General features: G+C 47.7%; 1 protein-coding gene across 1 annotated transcript in view; it reads left to right on the forward strand.

Moving 5' to 3' along the window:
* The first annotated feature begins 10,578 nt into the window (after positions 1-10,578).
* The window catches only part of Rhp (GTP-Rho-binding protein rhophilin), a 197,150-nt gene continuing 185,519 nt past the window's right edge, over positions 10,579-22,209 (forward strand). Inside the window, exon 1 of the mRNA XM_050192344.2 lies at positions 10,579-10,815. Within this exon, the coding sequence (XP_050048301.1) occupies positions 10,723-10,815 (93 nt within the window). The 5' untranslated portion in view covers positions 10,579-10,722. The remainder of the gene's footprint in view (positions 10,816-22,209) is intronic.

Consider the following 22,209-nt stretch of genomic DNA (forward strand, 5'->3'; position numbering starts at 1 on the left):
TGTTTTTCAATGAAGGTTTCAGGATCATTATCTTTTCCCCAACTTCAAAGCGTCGCGTTCTAGCTGTCCTGTCATAGTATGCTTAGCATTGCTTTGGGCCCTGCGCATTTCCTGCTCAGCAACCAATGTGGCAGGGCTTACATTCAATAACTTTCTGCTGAATTCTGCCTCTCGAGCCATTTCAGGCTCTGGTGCTTTCATGACCTCTTCATTAGCTAGTGTACTTCCTCATTATCCCCTATAGGGCTGTCCTGTTTGGTGCTGGTTGACGAATCCTCCGTTAAACCTGTTTCCTCCACCACTGGACATTCCTACACTGCCTTGGCCGCGAGCTCCCTTGCCTTAGAACAAGTTAGTGCTTGCACTATTCCTTCACTAAACCCGATTCCCCTGCGTCGCTGCAAATCCTCAGATTTGTTAGAAAACAAATATAGATACTGAGGCGGGAGATGTGCCGAGACAGCGGTTTCAGTATACAGTACTCCAAAAGGGCCTTCGTTACGAATCTTTGCCGCAGGGAGACAAACACTGGAGGCCTGCCTCTACGGCTTGCCTTATCCAAGCACATTCTCCCGTGAACTGGCCTTCCTCTACGTACGACGGGTGCACCACGACCATTGTGGCTGCTGAGACGCGAAGCACCCGACACGGTTTGCCGTTTACCACGAGGTCTCGAATGTACGGTTCTAGCAATTTCAGATTTTCCTCGTTACTAGTCAGTGACATCAACACTAGTTTGGGGTTTATGCACCCCACGGAGATATGCCCCGTTTGCTGGCAGTTGTAGCAAACTACTGGTTTCTTTGCCTCGAAAGCTTTTTTTCTTTTACCTTTCTGCCCTCTGTTCGGGTGACTCATTTCCCTTGCTGTTCTCGTCACTAATTTTCACCGAATCTTTCCTTTCGTTGGATTTATACTTACTCCACTTTGACCATCGCTCTGGCTTGCCGGTTCTGTATTTATTCATCTCCTTCTTAGGAGCTTCGTTGCCTTCGAATGCACGGCGAGTTACGTACTCCTCAGCGAGATTGGTCGCTCTCGTGAGAGTTTCCGCACCTGGCCTATCCTGAACCCAATACTTGATATTTTTTGGCAGCCGGCGGTAGAATTGTTCTAAAGCAACGCACTGCATTATCTTTTCGGCGTCGCCGAGTGCATCCTCTTCTCTAAACCATTCTTTCAGATTTACCTCCAAGGTGTATGCGAACTCCGAGCATTACTCACTTTTGGTCCTCTCGACCTCCCTGAATTTTCGCCTAAATGCTTCTGCTGATAATCTATACTTTTGAAGCAGACTCGCTTTGACTTCATCGAAGTCCTCTGCTTCTTCTTTCCCCATGCGGGCAATGATATCAGCTACCGCACATGGCACTAACGTAAGGAAGCGTTGCGGCCACGTGTTTATCGCAAATTTTGCCTTCTCACACGTGCACTGAACTGTACCAGAAAAAGGCCTATGTCCACTCCTACTGCGTAGGGTGCCATCAAGTCTGTCATTCTGCGCTCACTTTCTCGTGCCTCTGTGCTAGGTCTTCCAGTATTTTGAGCCTTCAGAAATTCAATATTTAGGCGCCTCATTTTCAGGTCGCGCTCTCCTTTGGCCTGACGTGCTGTCCGCTCGCGCTCTTCTTTATCTTCTAGGCGCTTACGCTCTTCTTCCTTATGCGCAATCCTCTCTAGGCATTCCTTCAGTTCATCGTCGTCTGGCCCGATCGTTGCGATCGCCTCAATGATCTCCGGCTGTCTCTTTGATTCGGCAATTTGGAGGCCCAAATCTCTGGCCAAGCTCAACAATTCCGGCTTCTTCAGTGCCTTCAAGTTCATGGCTGCCCTTAGTGCTGCTAACTCTTCGCTCTATGACAACCTCGACGTACTCAAAACTTCCGTCAACGGTTAAAGAAAAATCACTGCTCTGTACTTTCCCCCCAAAAATACGTAAAGCCAAGTGATATCTTAGTGAAGAAAAGCCGTGCACTCACCATATGCAGTCATGAATCCTGGCACCTTCCTTCCGAACGTTGTCACCAGGATGAGGAGGCGACGATCTCTTAGATGTCGTCCAAAGTTGGGGTTTCCAGGGTAGCGTATCCCGTCGCTGCCTACCAGTTGTCGCGTTCTCTAGGGTAGCGTACCCCACCGCTGCCGACGAGTTGTTGCGACACCTGTTTCTCGCAGCTCGACCGACGTTACTATTGGATAGCGTGTTGTCGGCGGGCTGCAGGCATCCGGTAGACGATGGCGACCGGGCAGGGACGAGACGATTTCTAGTGCGAAACTTGCATGGTTTATTCAATGGTTGGTGAACGATAAGATGAAGAGAATTAAGTGAAAAGTTACATTGTGGGGCCCTTTAAATAAGCCCACATAATCGTAGGTGGGATCTTGCTCACGTCAACGTCACGTGACAGGCACTGAGTCAGGTTGTGGATGGGCGGCGGATCCCTTCTACCCGGTGAGCTTTCACGAGCCCGCCTCCGCAATTCGCAACCCGCGGAGTTTTATCGGGGATAGGCGGCGGATCCCTTTTCTTTCGCGCGTAGTTGGTTCGCGGAAAGGGCCCTCCCTTTAAGCGGGGGCTACATGGGGCGTTTTTCTCCTGCGATTATCGCGCGCCAAAAAAAAAAAAAAAAACGCGCTGGCGGGACGCCGGCCAGGCTACATGAGGCGTACGAGCGGCGAACGCCGCCGCAGTGTGGCCAGACAAGGCAAAAATGTTTTGGCTACCACTAAATGAACGAACAATGCTTATATGTTGTTTGCTTGTGTTATAATTAATAAATTATGCAATAAATACCCCACTAATATGTCTATACACATTACCAGGTATGTTTTCGCCGACGTAGCCATGGTGCTGACCAGCGCACGCGCGCGAAGTGTTCAAGGGACGGCAAGGAACGGTGAGACGGCTGGCCGCTCCCGCCGAAAACAGACGGAAGTGACTCCAACAGGCACTTCCGGTAGCGTCAGACGCGTGCGCGCCGCGTCAAAATCTAGCCGGTCCTGATCGGCGGCGGCGGCGGGCGTTTTTCTCGACGCCGGGTGTCAAATCGGCGCCGTGAAGCGAAAATCGCCTCAAAATAGCCCGGAATACATGGAGCGTTTTTGAGGCGATTTTCGCCTCACGGCGCCGATTTGACGCCCGGCGTCGAGAAAAACGCCCGCCGCCGCCGCCGATCAGGACCGGCTAGATTTTGACGCGGCGCGCACGCGTCTGACGCTACCGGAAGTGCCTGTTGGAGTCACTTCCGTCTGTTTTCGGCGGGAGCGGCCAGCCGTCTCACCGTTCCTTGCCGTCCCTTGAACACTTCGCGCGCGTGCGCTGGTCAGCACCATGGCTACGTCGGCGAAAGCATACCTGGTAATGTGTATAGACATATTAGTGGGGTATTTATTGCATAATTTATTAATTATAACACAAGCAAACAACATATAAGCATTGTTCGTTCATTTAGTGGTAGCCAAAACATTTTTGCCTTGTCTGGCCACACTGCGGCGGCGTTCGCCGCTCGTACGCCTCATGTAGCCTGGCCGGCGTCCCGCCAGCGCGTTTTTTTTTTTTTTTTGGCGCGCGATAATCGCAGGAGAAAAACGCCCCATGTAGAGTCGGACAGTTCACGGAAAGGTTCTGCTAAAGTCGCACACACACAAAGGGGCCTGTAAGCACTGCGGGGCGCCAGCCAGACCGGCAACCCCTCGAGACAACCATAGCAAATTAGGAATCCATTCTTCGTTTCGCTTAGGCATGCACACGCACGAAGGGGCCTGTAAGTACTGCGGGGCACCTGGCAGACCGGTAACCACTCGAGACAACCATAGCAAATTAGGAATCCATTCTTCGTTTCGCTTAGGCATGCACACGCACGAAGGGGCCTGTAAGTACTGCGGGGCACCTGGCAGACCGGTAACCACTCGAGACAACCATAGCAAATTAGGAATCCATTCTTCGTTTCGCTTAGGCATGCACACGCACGAAGGGGCCTGTAAGTACTGCGGGGCACCTGGCAGACCGGCAACCCCTCGAGACAACCATAGCAAATTAGGAATCCATTCTTCGTTTCGCTTAGGCATGCACACGCACGAAGGGGCCTGTAAGTACTGCGGGGCACCTGGCAGACCGGCAACCCCACGAGACAACCATAGCAAATTAGGAATCCATTCTTCGTTTCGCTTAGGCATGCACACGCACGAAGGGGCCTGTAAGTACTGCGGGGCACCTGGCAGACCGGCAACCCCACGAGACAACCATAGCAAATTAGGAATCCATTCTTCGTTTCGCTTAGGCATGCACACGCACGAAGGGGCCTGTAAGTACTGCGGGGCACCTGGCAGACCGGCAACCCCACGAGACAACCATAGCAAATTAGGAATCCATTCTTCGTTTCGCTTAGGCATGCACACGCACGAAGGGGCCTGTAAGTACTGCGGGGCACCTGGCAGACCGGTAACCACTCGAGACAACCATAGCAAATTAGGAATCCATTCTTCGTTTCGCTTAGGCATGCACACGCACGAAGGGGCCTGTAAGTACTGCGGGGCACCTGGCAGACCGGCAACCCCTCGAGACAACCATAGCAAATTAGGAATCCATTCTTCGTTTCGCTTAGGCATGCACACGCACGAAGGGGCCTGTAAGTACTGCGGGGCACCTGGCAGACCGGTAACCACTCGAGACAACCATAGCAAATTAGGAATCCATTCTTCGTTTCGCTTAGGCATGCACACGCACGAAGGGGCCTGTAAGTACTGCGGGGCACCTGGCAGACCGGTAACCCCACGAGACAACCATAGCAAATTAGGAATCCATTCTTCGTTTCGCTTAGGCATGCACACGCACGAAGGGGCCTGTAAGTACTGCGGGGCACCTGGCAGACCGGTAACTACTCGAGACAACCATAGCAAATTAGGAATCCATTGTTCGTTTCGCTTAGGCATGCACACGCACGAAGGGGCCTGTAAGTACTGCGGGGCACCTGGCAGACCGGTAACCACTCGAGACAACCACAACAAATTGGGAATCCACCCTTCGTTTCGATGAAGCATGGTGGTCGAGCATCCTTGTTTTCCCGGGGGGCTACACGCCAACCGTAACAGTATACGTCCAGTGAACTTTGTTTCCAGTGGCACTTTTTGCCATTTATCAAGCTGTAACTTCGTATTTGTAGATTTCATTGTATCTTCGCATTTCTTATGTACGAGGCCGAGTCAAATGAAACTGAGCCAACCCATCCCGCGCAATAATGGTTCGGTTCATTATCTGCGAGGCATGCGCGTAGCGCACAGGCATCTCTCATTTCCAACAGTGACACGCAGTTGTGAGATAAAGGTTCTTTAATGCTCTCAAACACTGGGTTGAACATGGTTTCCTGACATAATGGGCACTCCAAAAGTTGAACAGCGTGGTGTCGTGAGGTTTTTGACAGCTGAAGGTGTTTCCCGAAAAGAAATTGGTCGTCGTATGGCTGCCGTGTATACATTTAACATTGAATTTCATTGGCCATTGTGGAGCATTGTAGCAAACTGTTCAAAGAAGGACGGGGAAGAGACAAATATATTCTAAGACGGGGCCAAAGCCGCCATGCAATCACCCCCAACACAATTACAAATGTTGATGAGCTGATTAGACAAAAACGCAGGATAAAAAGCATCGATGAACTGGCACAGCGTGTGAACATCAGCCACGGTTCGGTTCACAGCATAATTCATGAACATCTCGGTTATCAGCTCTTGTGTGGGCAATGGATGCCCAAGATTTTGAACCACCGCCAGAAGACTGAGAGGTTCGGCGCTGCTTTGACTCATCTGATCCGGTATCAGAATGAGGGTGACGATTTCTTGTCTGCAATTGCGACCGGGGATCAATCATGGTGCCACTACTACGAGCCTGAAACACGACGGCAAAGCTTACAGTAGAAATATTCGAATTCACCACCACAAAGCAAAGAAAGGCCCTGATTTCCGCCGGAAACGTATTGTTGACTTTTTTTTTAAATCGCCAGGGGCAATTACTCATCGAATTTGCTAAACCTGGAGAGACTATCAATCGTTTCCAATATTGTGAAACGCCGGATTGTCTGCGTGTCCCAATCAAGAACAAACGACGTGGAAATTCGACGAATGGGGTAATCTTGCTCCACGACAATCCTGGTCCCCACGTCGCTGATGTGGTTTAAAACCGGCAAAGTTCAAGTGGGAAACGCTGCAACATCAGCCATACAGCCCAGGTCTGTTGCCTTGCGATTTCCACCCCATTTTGGGGCAATTGAAAAAAAAAAAAGATGAAAGAACAGCTCAAGGGAACCAGATTCGTGTCGGATGATGACGTGAAAGAGTCACTTACAGACATTTTGAAGCAGCAACCCAAGGAGTTTTATGAAGCGGGAATCAGGCTACTCGTTAGTCAGTGGGACAAATGTCTAAATGGTCATGGAGACTACTTTTAAATAGAGTACGCCGTTTCTCATATATTCGCATCGGCTCACTTTCATTTGACTCGCCCTCGTACATTTTGTAGAACTCCTGCTTTTTATACGTGCTCTCTTTTGCGACTATAATTTCGGTGCAATTACTCACAATACACGACCGGTGACAGCTGCTCCTGGGCAATACATTGGAACGAAGGAAAGCGTCATTAAGATTTTCCCTGGCCGTCGCACCTGTACAAAAATGTTAACAAGGTTCTTGAATGACAAAGTTTCATTAAAATGTTTGTCCTCAACTTGTTCATTTCATGGCCTTTACATTTTTCATATCAGTGACATGCACTGCTTTGCTGGTATCGAACTGATATAGTTCTAAAGTTCGTGTGATATTTTCTTTACTTATTAAATAGATAAAAAAACATGGAAGCATTGATATCGGTGATTTCGGGTACAATTTTTGGGACCATGCGAGTATATTCTTTCATGAAAAAATACATATTTTACTTGTCTTCACAGTGTGTAGCGTTCAAGAATTCGTTTGCAGCATCCTTAGCAATGGCAATGCAGTTATTATTCATGTATTTGAGCCCTCGAACGAGGAGGCCGAGCTGCAACGTGAACCCCCCCCCCCGAACAAAATTTCTGGCTACGCTACTACTTCAGGCGGCAGGTTGCTGCGACCACCATGTACATGCGGCAGCGGTTCTATGCCTGCGCGTTCTGCTGATGAACTGATGAGGCCAGTGGTTTAATCGTTCACGTTCTTGACGGCTGTATTTGTATAGAGCCGTAATGTGGAAAAATAGCTGTCTGCGTTACTTTACAGCACTGTAGTGAAGGATAGGAGCGCACAGACATCAGTCCCGCCGCATCATCGGTGCTTGCACTGCAGCAACTGAGCCAGCCGCATCACCACAGTTCTTGACGCAAGTGTGAGACGCTGGGGCTCCTAGCTGCTAACTGCGCGTCGCTTGACCGCTGGTCGCCATTGTCTGCCAAATACACCCTCTCATAGCATGCACCCTTAATAGCATCGGTGCATCATTCTTTTTAGAGTGAAGCTTTATTTGCCTACTGTGAATCCACCTCCTACTTCATGTCCGAAGCAGCGCTGCACTTGGCGCGCAATTTAAGCAATCTTCATATTGTAATGTCTGTAGAGCTAAAATACAGGTAAAACGAGACGATCATTTTGTGTCAATACTTCTATACAAATTACGGATGGAAAAAGCCACTGTGATATATATGTTTTTTAAACGCCCTTTCGAACGGCCAAATTAGGCATTCTTGCCTAACCATTCCTGCCTAGCATTCTTGGAACCATCGTGTTTTCATTACCACTGAGAATTCGGTTCCGTACATATTGAGTATCAAACAACACGACGTCTTCCTGCACATATACCAGAAAGACCCTGCTTTTACGTGATGATGATGAACTTTGCAGCACTTATGCGTTCGCTTGCCTTCTGATGTAATAATGATAATAATACACTGAATAAAGCTTTTTCGTCTTTCTTGGCGTGAAAGTGTTTTCATGACCTGTTCATTTGAACCGAAATGGGGGCGAAATGCAAAAACGTTCGTGCACCTAGATTTAGGTGGTCGTTAAAGAACCCCCGGCTGGTCACAATTAATCCGCAGTCCCTCCTACAGCGTGCCCCACAATCAGGTCATGCATATAATTTTGACTGCAAATAAAGACGGGGGCAGCGGAAGAGAACACAAAAACGACACGGGCGGTAACTTGTGCACTACTTTTTAAGGAGATAAAGATTCTGGGGAGAAGCCAGGACCAGACTGCACGCGAACTGATGGAGGCATATCACATAAAAAAAGAAAAGGCCAAGACTGTGTTAGTGACACTTCCATTAGGTTGTTTCAATCGGAGATATATGTTTTTTTTTTATAAATGGTTGCCCCACTAGGCTTTTTAGTGTTCTTGTTTGCTGCGTTCTGCGCATGTTCTATTTGTCTATATTTGCCCACGGGTTGCTGTGAATAAACCAGTTGAAAGTTTCCGCCCGTGCCGTCTTCGTGTTCTCTTCCGCTGTCCCCGTCTTTATTTGTGGTCAAAATGATATGCAGTAAACAGCAACAAGGCCAAACTGAAGTTCTCCTGAATCAGGTCTTGGTTTTGGCACGTAAAACCCCAGAATTTAATTTTTTTGGCATCAGACTTTCTTGCTTTCAAGTAGGTTTGACCTAGGGGAAAGTAAGTGCGACCCAGGTGCATCGCACATAATTTTTTTTCTTTTCTGTTTTTTAATATTTGTTTTCAGTTTTAATAATGTTTGTTATTTCATTTATCTGCATGGTGGAGAACGCGGGGCCGAAGGATCAAATAGCGTCTCTCGAATACCGACAAAAGATAATCGGCCCAGCGATTACCGCCGCGCCTACTACCAGCCACTTACGTGACACTTTTCTTTTCCCCTTGGGGTCTTAAAGGGCGTTGGAGGATTGTATCTCGAATTCACGTGCGCTCGCTCGCTTTCGTTGTCAGCCATGGGTCTTGCGACAGCAATTGCGTTTTCTGTTTTGCCTTCCATCACGGAGGAAGGAAACTAAGGAGAGGCCCTACCCCCTCCGCGCGCTAGGAGAAAAGTGTGGCGGAAATGACGTAGTAGGGTCTCATTTTTTTTGCTGCTTTCTTATTTTTTTTGTTGTATGGCCACGCCTTTTGGGCCACAATGGCGGCGTTGTTATGGTTTTGAGCGCTCACACGTGTTGCTCTGGTAGGTTTCGGGCCGTGGCAAAGGCGCTGAGTGGGTGGGTTTGCGTTAGTCACCGTGTCTTGTTGCGCTGTGTTACCTGCACTCTGCCAGATGTTGCGCGCGCTCCGCGCGCGACACCACGCGCAGCGCGGCGTGGTTTCGCGAAAGATGTAAACAAGAGAGGAGGGTGGCCCAAAAGGCGGAGCATCGCCATGAGCAACGCCAAATTCCGGCTTCACTTTTGCTTCACAAAGAGTGACGTCAGGGCCTCTCCTTAGTTTCCTTCCTCCGTGCCTTCCATTTATGTCCTTCTTCCCTTCCCCAAGGCTGCAGAAAATAGCGCCTCTTCCTCTCCATGGTCTCTCTCTCTCTCTCTCACACACACACACACACACACACACACACACACACACACACACACACACACACACATATATATATATATATATATATATATATATATATATATATATATATATATATATATATATATATATATATATATATATATATATATATAGTCATATCATGAGAAGCCAACAAACACTGACACCAAGGACAACATAGGGGAAATTACTTGTGCTTAATAAGTGGAATGAAGAAACGATAAATTAGTGGAGGTGAAAGTGGATGATTTGGAGGTGAATTGGAGGTGAATTGGAGGTGAGTGGAGGTGAAAGTGGATGAAAGTGGATTTCATCCACTTTCACCTCCACTAATTTATCGTTTCTTCATTCCACTTATTAAGCACAAGTAATTTCCCCTATGTTGTCCTTGGTGTCAGTGTTTGTTGGCTTCTCATGATATGACTAATAAAAATCGGGACCCTCGGTTAACCCCCTTTCTTCTCGTATATATATATATATATATATATATATATATATATATATATAGTAAACATAAATACTAAAGTTGTGGACGAATTGATAGCCGTCGCCGTAGCACAATTGGTAGTGCAACGCACGCGTAATGCGGAGGTTGTGGGTGTTCGGCTCCCACCGGCAACAAGGTATCTTTTCGTCCACTTTCATTCCCCCCCCCCCTTCATTATTTTCAACGTTTCAATTTCATCCACAGTTAATTTCCCCGATGCTTTCCTTGGCTCCATTGTCTGTTGGCTTTATTTAGTTATGATAATATATCTTAGAAACCATCATTAATTCTTGTCAATATTTCTAACTCCTGCACTGCCCCCCCTCCAGACAGAAATTCTTCCCCGGGTGCTACGTATGGAATGGAAAGGTGGCGTAAAAAGCGAGGTCCAGGCTGCATATCTTTATGGCCTCCGATATCGCCAGCGCTGACCCGCTGAACGTTTCGAATCTTAGAGATCGCATTTTCTTCCAACGGGTTTTCTGTTTGCAAACTAGATGGCGCTACTAATGCAATTCTTCATTCTCTCAGTCAGTCAATGTTTCCCTCTCCCGTGTTTGGTACCTGCAGGAGAAGCGGCGGCAAGCCGTGTTTTCGGTGGACGTTTACCTTGCTTGTCGCGAGTGGACGCGAGTCTGTTCTGCATTCTGTGGACGACATTTTGGTGTGTGCGTTCCGCAATGTGAGCGACTCTGTATTTCCTCAGTGAGCGCAAGATGAGTGGCGCCGATGTTGGCTACTCTTCGTCGGAGGACGATCTTAGAAGCAGTAAGGATAACCGCAAGGATGGTCTCTTCAGAAAAGTTCGGGTGAGTGTGAGCGCATCAGAGGTGTTATCTGACTTCGGCGGTTTGAAAACAACGGCCGCTCCACTGCATCCGCTCACTGGCAGATGCAAGTTGAAGTTCGCAATGCTTCAGGCTTCGTGGCGATGTGTATCGTGGGAGACTGGGCTTCGAACAGCTGTGCTGTGGCTAGAAACAGCCCACTCGCAATTCTCATATAGTACTTCTACAAACAAGCTTGATGTAACCATGGTGACAGACCCTAACTGAACAGAGTGCAGCAACAAGTGGTTGTCCAGATTCTTCTTCAGTCAACGTTGATTGATACATGCAGCGTTGATCAGGCGTTGAATCTGGCAACTCGTTCGTGGTCCGAGTTCATTATTGTAATTTTTTAACAAGTGAATCTCGCTTTTCGACTTTTTGTTTGTCGTGTGGGCAGCTGTAGATGTCATGTGCATCCTAACCACTACTTGAGTTCGTGTGCGTTCAATGTTGTCGCTTCTACAGGTTTATGGCAGAACATTGCTTTTTAAGAGGCTGATTTGAAATCAAAGCTAGTTTGTTTTCGTTACCTGCCGGCGCTTATTAAACCACTGGAGTCTAAACACGTACGTGTGCACGCATGTCAAGCTCGACGTATGTGCGTTGGAAACGTCACGTGGTTAAACCCTGTGTATACGCTTGCGGCACGAAATTTCTACGCACTTATCGTTTATTACGGAACAACAGTTTTCGTTATTTTCTGAAGTGAAGCCGCGCTTACGAGCCTTCTTTATATATATATATATGTTGCTTGGCGCGTCCTTGCTTTAATGTTGTGCCCCATTCGTAGCTTGTGCAGTTAGCTGCAATGCTTAATGCGCACTGCATATTCACAATGGAAGAAATACATTGTAATTACGCTTCTGTGACGTTTCTGTCTGGCCCTGTTTTATCGTACGTACTTAAACGCCTACGTTGGCGATGTCGGCGACACCTGGTATAGCTGACATGAGTTAGTATCGAGTCACCAGTCTGTCGTAATGTCGCTAGTGAGCAAGTGATGCGATCAGACTGGCGTACATAAAGTGTCGTGGGTGAACAGCAGTCATTGTGACGGTGTTATCGTTAGTTACGCGCAGAAGCGTCAGCGTATCCCATCGCCACTGTGGTAGCCGCAAATCTGCCGCCCATTTTGCTGCTGGCTTCGCAAAACCTTGCACGGATGGTCGGGTCGCGGAGTGTTTTCCGGCAGCCGCGCTGCAGCGCTTCCTCAAGCGGTGTGTTGTTTTCCAGTCTGCCCCGAGCCATCGCTGTTTTCACAGTCGTGCAGATTGCGCTAACCTTGAGTGTTCGCTTGTCAATGCGATTTGCGCAAATACGAATTCGTTATGTCGTGGCGGCTTTCTGCACCGCGATGTGTATTCAGTGGGCTGGGAGGACTTTGTGCGCTCTTTGATGTCGGTTTTGCGACTGTTCCATGTGCCAGCCTATTCATCCAGAACTGATGCACGTAGCCATCTACGCATGAAATTTATTTTCCCCTTGATGGCCAGGAGTAAGGGAGTTTAAACGTGTTCAAGCAAGGACCGTTGCGTTGTTTGTGCGCTCCCTAATCATGGACGTGAAAATGTCGCGTGAAGGCCATAGTATGTTTCCGGTTCTCCGAGCCCCAAAATGTTGACGTGCTCCGGTGGTGTGACTGAAACGTGTGAAGTGCACCGATGGGCAACGGCGATTTTCGTCGAGTCGTCATCCTTGCCTTCTTTTTAGCGCCTCTTGTGGACTGTTTGCTCCTTCTCGGCGCATGCGTTTGCTTGGTTTGCTCAGTTCGCGTCGCCTTCTTCGCTCCTCTGACGAAACGGCGAGCCGGTGCGCGTATTGTTAAACCAGAAACGAGCTGTCCAGCGATCACAGAAATAAAGCGTTTCTGAATTGCGATTGTCCGCGAAGACTGAGTTCCATGTTATACATTATGTATGCGCGTTTGCTTGTCGCGTTTTGGGTGAATAAATTGGGAGGTGTTCCATCGTAGAGGTGGCGCAAACGTCATTCTGTTGTTAATGTGTTCGCAACTTTTCTCCAGTGCAAAGCACTTGTGTCAAGAACCGACGTACTTTTCTAGAATGGCTGGTATTTATAAGAGCTCAGCAAGGACTGTAGAACTATTCATCAGCAGCTATTATGACGCTGCAAATTACGCGTCTGCTGTGACCACTAGCGTTTTTACAGCTCCGAGTAGCCTTAACTACACTCGGCGCGATTTCCGCCTGTGCCTCAAGCCCCACGCGCCTGGCCGCACTGCGCAAGGCGGTCGTAAATCAGCAACGAAGTGAAAGGAGTGCCAGCTGTTCGCTGCTTATAATGTATAGTTGATGGAAGTTGCGCACATTTCCTCGAATCTGTTCAGCTTTCACGCCCTCCAACGAGATCGTTTCTATTTTTCTGTCGCGGATTGTTTAATAAGTGGCATTATTAGAAAGTTGCTATATTAATAATCTACGATGTGCGTACGCAGATGTTTAATGTCAGTGCCTGCTGAGAAAATTGCCTTCGAATGAATTAACTGTTTGAACTTGGCTTTATCCTTTATTTATTTATTTTTTCATTTGTTTTTCTAATGTGCACGTTCACCACAAGTAGGAGACACGTTTACGACTGCGTGTTAAAAACGAGAGCACGAGTTTATAAGTACAGTTGGAACCATTTGCCGTGTTTTATCATCCTCCTGCGCGTCCTTATTTTCTCTGTCACGAACTTTTCGCTCGGCTACTTTTCTCATATATTTCTGCGGAGCTGCGGTGCGCGCCGCTCACGTCCCCTCAATCAGGGTCAACAGCTCCGCAGCAGCAACCGCACGTAATTGAGGAACATGATTTCCGCAGCCCCATTTTGAGAACGCCGAGGATACGGAAACAAAGCTGCGTACGACTTCCTTCTTGTGCAGATCTAAAGTCGAATTACGACACAATGGCAGTCTGCAGTTACATTCCTGCGTCCACTCAGCTTATAAACTGACTCAGGTTGTGAATGCATAGTTGCTGTCCCCGGGTGTTACTTGGCTGGCACGCTGATGAGCTCCGCAAGGTTCATCTCACGAACGTGACTAGGTCGGTCGTTAGCGGATCCATTCCGGCGCCCATTCCTTAAGCGATCACCTCCCAGTGTGCATCACACTGTCTTCCGGTCTACGCCGTCAGTGTCTTGGCGCGGCGAGACGGCCGGAGCAGTATGGTGGGCCTGCTCACCAGAGCAGTGTCGCGGTTTCCGAACGCGTTCGAAGTCGCGCAGATGCCGCCAGAGCTCTGTTTCTTATTCCAATAGTCTCACCTAAAAGTGTCCGGAAGATTTTGTCGTCCAGCGGGGTTGCTGCATGCGCGTGCGTCTGACCGTCTTGCAGAACACACGTGGAGCGCTTGCAGCAGCCAGCTGATGGGTGAACGTGTCACTACATTGTATAGTGAACAGAATGAGAGCATAAAGGCTATATATATATATATATATATATATATATATATATATATATATATATATATATATATATATATATATATATATATATATATAGGATCAGCAACAGTCACCCTGCGCACGCGCGAGCGTTTGTGTGTATGCGTGTGCTGTGCGTATGCGGGCTCGTGCGGGTAGGTTAGTGGGCGGGTGCAAGTGTTTACAGTAAGCAGGTTCAGTTGTTACAAGCAGACCTGGATCTGTAAAGTATTGGCATTTTCCCCACGTTGTCCAGCTGGTTCAGCTGAAAAGGAGAAAGATTACCTTAGACTTTCATTAGACTTAGATTAGACTTTCATCCGTGATGGCGATACCTACACTGAATTGGTGTTACCTCTTACAAGGAATTGTTTTAGTGTCGGGGCAGTTTCTCTCGCCGTTCTACTGATCTGGCATCCGGCTGGGAATATCTGCTTTTTACCCAGTTTCGATGGCCATCCTTCTGTTCTCGGTGCATACCAGAGAGCCTATGGACTCTACAGTAGTCATATCGGACTTGTTTTCGTCGCATCACTGGTCTGATCGGGTTCTTGGTGGAACTACACTCGCCTTCACAAGTGCTCCACGTGCGCATACTCGACCTGGCCAATAAAGTTATGCCGCCAAAACAAGATAAGAAGCTGAGAGTGATATGCGCGTCTTGCTTACTTAGGTACTCCTTGTTACGAATGTGAACCAACTAGTTATTCAACGATAGTCAACATAATGAACATTTTTGCAAAACTCCTGGAACTAGATTTAAATTCGTTAAAAAGAGAAGTGACCTTGCCCGTATCTAGGCCGTGTCTGAGAGTTTAGCACCAGTTTTCTAATGCGTTGTCAGAGCTCACCCGAGAGGTAGGTGCCTGACCGCGACCATTTGGAGGTCCACAAATTATATATATATATATATATATATATATATATATATATATATATATATATATATATATATATATATATATATATATATATATATATATATATATATGGCTGAGGAAATCACGCTGGCCCCGCTAGTGAAATGAAGAAAAAGAGTACGACGTACGTTTAATAAGCACAGTATATTTGACTGACCTTTCGGCTGGTATATATATATATATATATGACAAAGATTGGTCCGCCAGCCGAAACGTCAGTCAAATATACTGTGCTTATTCAACGTACGTCGTACTCTTTTTCTTCATTATATATATATATATATATATATATATATATATATACACGGAGGCACCGGTACACGCAGTCAAGAACCGGGGTCGACGGGAGGTGACAGCATTGGGCACTGCGCTGGCATAGGACGACTACGCAGATATCGATATACGTGCCATAAATCAGAGAGACACGTGTTGCGTTCTCTCAGAATCAGCGAGCACTGCTTGTTGTCTCTAAGCCCGTGTCCTTTCTTTCTCTATCCTGTCTATATGTGCACACATATATCCACAAAGGAGTTCGTGTGCAGCAATGGCTCGTAAGGACAGGCGTCCACCAATCGTGATACCGAACATAAAGCGAAGGTGGCCGATCAGTAACCCGAACGAACTAACACGAACTACCGTTGTGGATTTTGCCCGGAATTTTCATTTATTCTATTGACTGCTTTTACCGTCCCAAAGCAACTACAGGGAGGGGACATGGGAGACGGCGTAGCTTTACTTCCAACAACCTGCTGTTTCTCAACATGCGCCACAATCGAGGTGCGCCGCGGCCGAGGATCGGAACTCGCGACCTCACGCTGAGCAGTCGAAGGCCATGGATAGCCGCTGAGCCACTGCGGTTTGACATATTTGTGGTCACAGGCATTCGTGGTAGCTTTCGGAACGTTATACGATTGACTCTGTGTCAGTGTCCCCTACGTATATACTTCTTCGAAACCCACTATATTTTGCTGCACCAAGCTGACAGCTCCTTTGATACGTCGTCGCCCGCCGTCTGTGCTGGCCACTCCCAGACTCGGCACAGGCTGCTCCTTTTCCGCTCCCTGACATATTCTCACATGGCCGAAAGGTGATTTTTTGTGTCCGTTTTTTCTCTCAGTAAATGGCAATCCTGCGAATCAGCCTCATGGTCTGCAGTGCGCAGCCGTCTAGTTTCCTTATTGTTTCGCCATTAAAGCTGTTGGCCTGAATCAAAAGTCCCAGAACTCTGATTTTGTCCACTTTTGGAATGGGGATCCCCCCAGCTGTGAGGGAGATTTGCGGTTCCTCCTTACTGGCCCTGCCTTTCGGCTGGTATAGAAGCAGTTCCGATTTTTGCGGTGAACATTTAAGTCCCCTAGTTACGAGGTAACCTTCAACTGCCTGGATAGCTCTTTGGAGGGTCTCCTCTATTTGGGCATCGCTGCCCCTAGCTATCCACAACGTGATGTCATCAGCGTACATGCTGTGGCAATCCGCAGGATTGCCAACAGGCGTTCAGGGATGGGAGAAGCGAATCTAGTTAGGCTAGTCCAGGCCTTTGTTATATGTAGAATAGCTTATGTTGCTCCCTTCCTTAGTTTTAGGTCATTCGAGAAGAAGAAGATTGAGGGCATCATACGTAAAAGTATAAAACAGGCGCTGGGACTTCTCATCCGCACTGCAAATGAAAAGCTTTTAGCTCTAGGGCTCCACAACACTCTTGAGGAGATTATTGAAGCAGCGAGGATCTCGCAGTATGAGAGACTTGCGGGAAGCCCTACGGGCAGGAAAATCCTAGCTAGGCTAGGCATAAACTATGAGGGGCAGGAAGGCATTAAAGTCGACCTGCCGCGAAGCGTGCGGAACCGACTAATAATCCCACCACTACCTCAAAACATGCACCCAATCCATCACAAGGAACGCAGAGAGAAACGGGCCGAGGCTCTTGAGAAGCGTTTCAAAAACTCGAAGGACCTGCTCTACGTTGATGCTGCAGACTATGGCAACGGCCGCGTGGCCCTATATAGCTGTAGCGAGCGCTGAAACTAGATTGATAGCCAGTGGCACAGTTCCAACGGATTGCTCTCAGATTGGAGAAGAATCTGCCATAGCACTTGCAATTGCAAGTACTTCAGCCAAAATTATAGTCAGCGACTCTAAGGTTGCGGTGATGAACTTTGCCAGAGGCAGAATTTCTCCCGAGGCGAACAGAATCCTGCAGACCTGCAGAGATAGCAGGAAAATTGAAATAATCTGGGCACCTGCGCACGCCTCCCTCGCTGGGAACGAGGCGGCCCACGAATTAGCTCGAGGACTTACATTCCGAGCTGGTGGGCTAGCCGAAGGCGTCACGGGGCGGGACCGCTTAGTGTGTTACAGAGAGGTCACACAACACTACAGACTAGGGCGGGTTAAATATCCTCCGGCTGATATATCCTTAAACAAGAGCCAGGCCTCCACTTGGCGTCGCCTGCAAACCAACTCGTTTCCAAGCCCGGTGTCGTGCAGCCTCTACTACCCGGGTCTGTACTCCAGCCAGTGTAAGCTATGTAAAGCCAGGGCTAATCTTAATCACATTCTGTGGGAATGCCCACAGGCTCCCTCTGAGGGAAGAATAAAGTCTTTGGAACAATGGGAGACCTTATTCCTCAGCTCCGATCCGGAGATTCAACTGAAGACCGTCCGACTGGCCGAAACAGCCACTAGGATCCAAGGACTCCTGGCCGTCGTCTAGGTGGGAAGGCTTAAAGCCTTCCCTACATCTGTTGGACAAATAAAGTTTTACAATCCAAAAATCTCAGTAAATGGTCCCACCAGTCATAGTTGAGTCGGCGAGAACCTTACAAGACTTCTGCCCCCGTTCCCCTCTGTGATAAGCACTCAGTGTGATTCGAGTTTGCTGTTACCGTGCCAACACTAAGCTCAGTTTCTTGCTGTGAAGCAAAAGCTACGGGTTACTCGTAGCTTTCACAGTGCAGCAAAAGATGCCGTCATCCAAGTGCTTTACGGCGTTAGTTTTAAAAGAAAGCAGGCTCCAGAACCCGTATGCGCAAAAATTCTCTTATATAAATGTCGTCAGTGACTGGCCATCGCCGCGGAGATTGTGCCGTTATCATGGCGATCGCTATCATGAATGGTGTACACATGAACTAACTGGCCATTGAGGAAACATTTTAACGTAAGAGAAGATTTGTGCCCGTGTTCGCAAGACATTTCGTAGCTCGAAGCAATACTTAAGAGCAGGCGCTGATGAATTGTGATGGCGGCTGGCCAATACCAAATAGCTCTAACGAACAAAGATATTTGTGAATTCGGCCCTCATACCTTTTCTTGCTATTGGATATTGGACACTTTGACACACACACGCATACACACACACACGCACGCACGCACTAATACGACAAAAAGTTCCAGAAAAGTGAAGAGTCACGCGGCCATGAACGAAGCTATTTTAATTTTCGGGAAAGGAGTACAGTATTTTATGTATCTCCATATCTCCTTCTGCAAAAATAACCGGGGAAGGGACCCGAATTTGAGGGGAAAATATTTACTGCGAGTCGATGGTAGCTTAATTTCAGCCTGCAGCAAATAAAACAGGAAAGAAGACATCAGTGGTGGTTTGTGTGACATGTCAGGAACGTTACGTTAGTACTTTCCAGTCGCATTCACCTTTACAAATTATGTGAATATTACAGAATGCACTGGACTTTTTCAAGTATAGTGGATTCCTAATAGTCCAGAGCTATCGTAATAAACCTAACTGCATCAAACCTAACCTTATATGCGAGACTGAGCGTAAAAGCTCTCACATTTGCGTGCGCGCTGCAATGGTATACTCCGGTACCCCGAAACTCGAGAAGCTGCAGACGACCTTCGTCGAGGACGCCGTCTGTATTGAGCCTTGCCGAGCGGAGAAGACGAATAAATCAAGTGAAATGACATGTTAGTGCTAATAAAGATAGGCTCGCTGACTTCGTCCTTGTCGCCGTTGCATCCCTCTCATATGCGCATACGCTCCGAAGGTTGAAAGTTCCTTTTCACTGCCAAAGATCGACATCTTTCCGCCATTTATCGCTTCGCAAAACGACCGCTGCTGTCTGCATGCCCACGCCATCGAAAAATGCGAGCGCCTGAACTTTCGTGTTTCGTGCCCGCCCAAGCGCAGATCGCTTGTGGGCGATTCATGGCAGACATGCGGTGATAGCTGGATGTTTATAAATCAGGGATGCAGCAAATTCGCAAAAACAAACATACCTAAGCAGCAGATACCCGAACACATTTCGTAATACAGTTGAAGGAACACTAAATAAGAACAGTATTTCACTATTATGGGTAACTTGCGCCTCTGCATTAGCAGTTACTGTAATGGTAAGACAGAAAAAGGCAGGAGAACGAAAGATGGGGGGCGACGCCACCCTGATGTTTCCGCACCAAGCAGCTCGCTATGACGTCACTGGCTTTTGAATGCGTCCACTCGGGTCTGGCTTACCACTCAAAAAGGACTGCATCGCATTCTAACAGAAATGGGGACTCATTCTAACCCGTTCCGAGACCCCTTCGCAGTCCGCGACATCACACAGGCGTGCCGGCGCTGAGGTTACGGTGCGGAATTCGCTTGCCCTTTGTTTCTAACACTAAGGAACCCTTTTCCACCAAATCAATGAAATTTGAGATTCAAAAGATCGGGGGTTGAATTCGTAAAAATTTCGTATGATAGAATTGTTGGTAAGAGACAATTCTAGGCAATCCTGATGCTGGACATATTATTAACGAAGGTGCCGGGCCAATAACAAGTAACACTTACGAACGAAAAACTTCGTGGATTCGGCCGGCCGAATTCACAGAGCTGACGAAATGCATCGTTGTTTCAGTTACATTTGTGCTGCAATGCATAAAACAGCGTTTTTTTTCTTTTCTTTTTTTTTTGCAAAGAAGTGACTGGAACACCAATGCATTTCGTTGGTCACTTTGAAAATTAATATTTCAGAAATGGTGTGTTATCCTGAGAATTCGTTCCAAGTGGATACGCCTTGCGAACTCACCGCCTATAATTCGTAGACAGAAATATGTGCCGTAAAGCAATTAATTAATATAGAATTAACGCAATTATGTTAGTGATTAAGTTAAGCATTTTGATTTCTCGTAGAAACTTGGTGCAGCAGCAGCAAAAAAAAGCTATATAAAAAGAGATAAAAGGTCCAGATAACACACACACACACGCACGCACGCACACACACGCACACACACGCGCGCGCGCACAAAAGCGCGGAAAGGGGCAGCAGTGAGCACCATGAAATGAAAGAAGTAGGAAGTGGACCTTTATGGCGCCGTCAATAAACTAAACGTTATCCATCTTTGACCCTTTGGCAGCACCACAGAGATCAATAACGTTTTGGTTATTGGTGGTGCTATAAAGCGCCACTTCTCCCTGGCGCCACTACTGCCCCTTTCCGCGCTTTTGTGTGTGTGTGGATGCGTGTGCGTTTCCTTCTTTTTCTCTCCGTGTCGTCCTTTGATCTCTTTTTATATAGTAAACATGTAGTAGCATGCTAAACCTTTTGTTCGGCAAACCTCCCCACCTATGATTAAAGTTTCTCTCACTAGCGCGCACATATTTTCACTATGGTTGGCGTCAGAATATGCGCAAATTAAAAACGCGGCGGATGGGCTATACGGTGTGAATAAACTACCAGCGCAGTTCGTGTTCCAGACACTGTTGCCCTATATAGGCTAGCAGTCTGGCATAACGCCGCACCAACATTCTGAGCAGTTTAGCTCACAGGACGCAAATGCACAATATCATATATTTTTGTTTACTATTGTGTATTGGTCAGGCCTCGCTTTCGACGAAAAATTACGCAATCCCCGTGTCTTCTTTTTCTTTTTTTTTAGTCTGTGACTCGTGCGCGTGGCTTTGGTTAGCCAAGCAGCACAATAAATAACACAAACGCAATCCTACAGACACGAGCGCTTGCGCAAAGCTATTCGGCAGTCGGCGTCTGTGGATAGTGTTTCTCTCTCTCTCTCTCTCTCTCTCTCTCTCTCTCTCTCTCTCTCTGTGTGTGTGTGTGTGTGTGTGTGTGTGTGTGTGTGTGTGTGTGTGTGTGTGTGTGTGTGTGTGTGTGTGTGTGTGTGTGTGTGTGTGTGTGTGTGTGTGTGTGTGTGTGTGTGTGTGTGTGTGTGTGTGTGTGTGTGTGTGTGTGTGTGTGTGTGTGTGTGTGTGTGTGTGTGTGTGTGTGTGTGTGTGTGTGTGTGTGTGTGTGTGTGTGTGTGTGTGTGTGTGTGTGTGTGTGTGTGTGTGTGTGTGTGTGTGTGTGTGTGTGTGTGTGTGTGTGTGTGTGTGTGTGTGTGTGTGTGTGTGTGTGTGTGTGTGTGTGTGTGTGTGTGTGTGTGTGTGTGTGTGTGTGTGTGTGTGTGTGTGTGTGTGTGTGTGTGTGTGTGTGTGTGTGTGTGTGTGTGTGTGTGTGTGTGTGTGTGTGTGTGTGTGTGTGTGTGTGTGTGTGTGTGTGTGTGTGTGTGTGAGAGAGAGAGAGAGAGAGAGAGAGAGAGAGAGAGAGAGAAAAAAAAACTTTATTTCGAATCAGAAAGATTCGAGTCCGGCGAGTTCGTGGGCTGGGGCACCCGCCGAGGTTACTGCCAAGGGTTCTTGCCTCTCGGTGGCTTCCTTGGTCCGCTGGACTGCCAAGAGTTGGTCTTCCAGGTTCGAGCTGAGCAGTGCGGCTTGCCATCGCGCGCGGAATCTGTCGATGGAGGCTGCGCTCGCATTGTCCTGTATTAGTTCCTGGCATTCCCATAGCATGTGTTCTAGCGTGGCTCTGGTGCCACACACTTTGCATCTATCTGTTGTGTATATGTCTGGATAAATAGCGTGCATTAGTATCGGGCTCTTGTATGATTTGGTTTTTAATTGTCGCCACTGGACACCTTGCGATCTAGCGAGTTGTGGATGGGGTGGTGGATAAGTGCATCTTTGCATCTTGTAATGGTTGGTGATGTCGTTCAACCTGGTCATTCTGTCTTCCCATTCCCATATCTCGAAGGGCCCTGT

This window comes from Dermacentor andersoni, chromosome 1 (assembly GCF_023375885.2).
Source record: "Dermacentor andersoni chromosome 1, qqDerAnde1_hic_scaffold, whole genome shotgun sequence".
Classification (NCBI taxonomy): Eukaryota; Metazoa; Arthropoda; class Arachnida; order Ixodida; family Ixodidae; genus Dermacentor; species Dermacentor andersoni.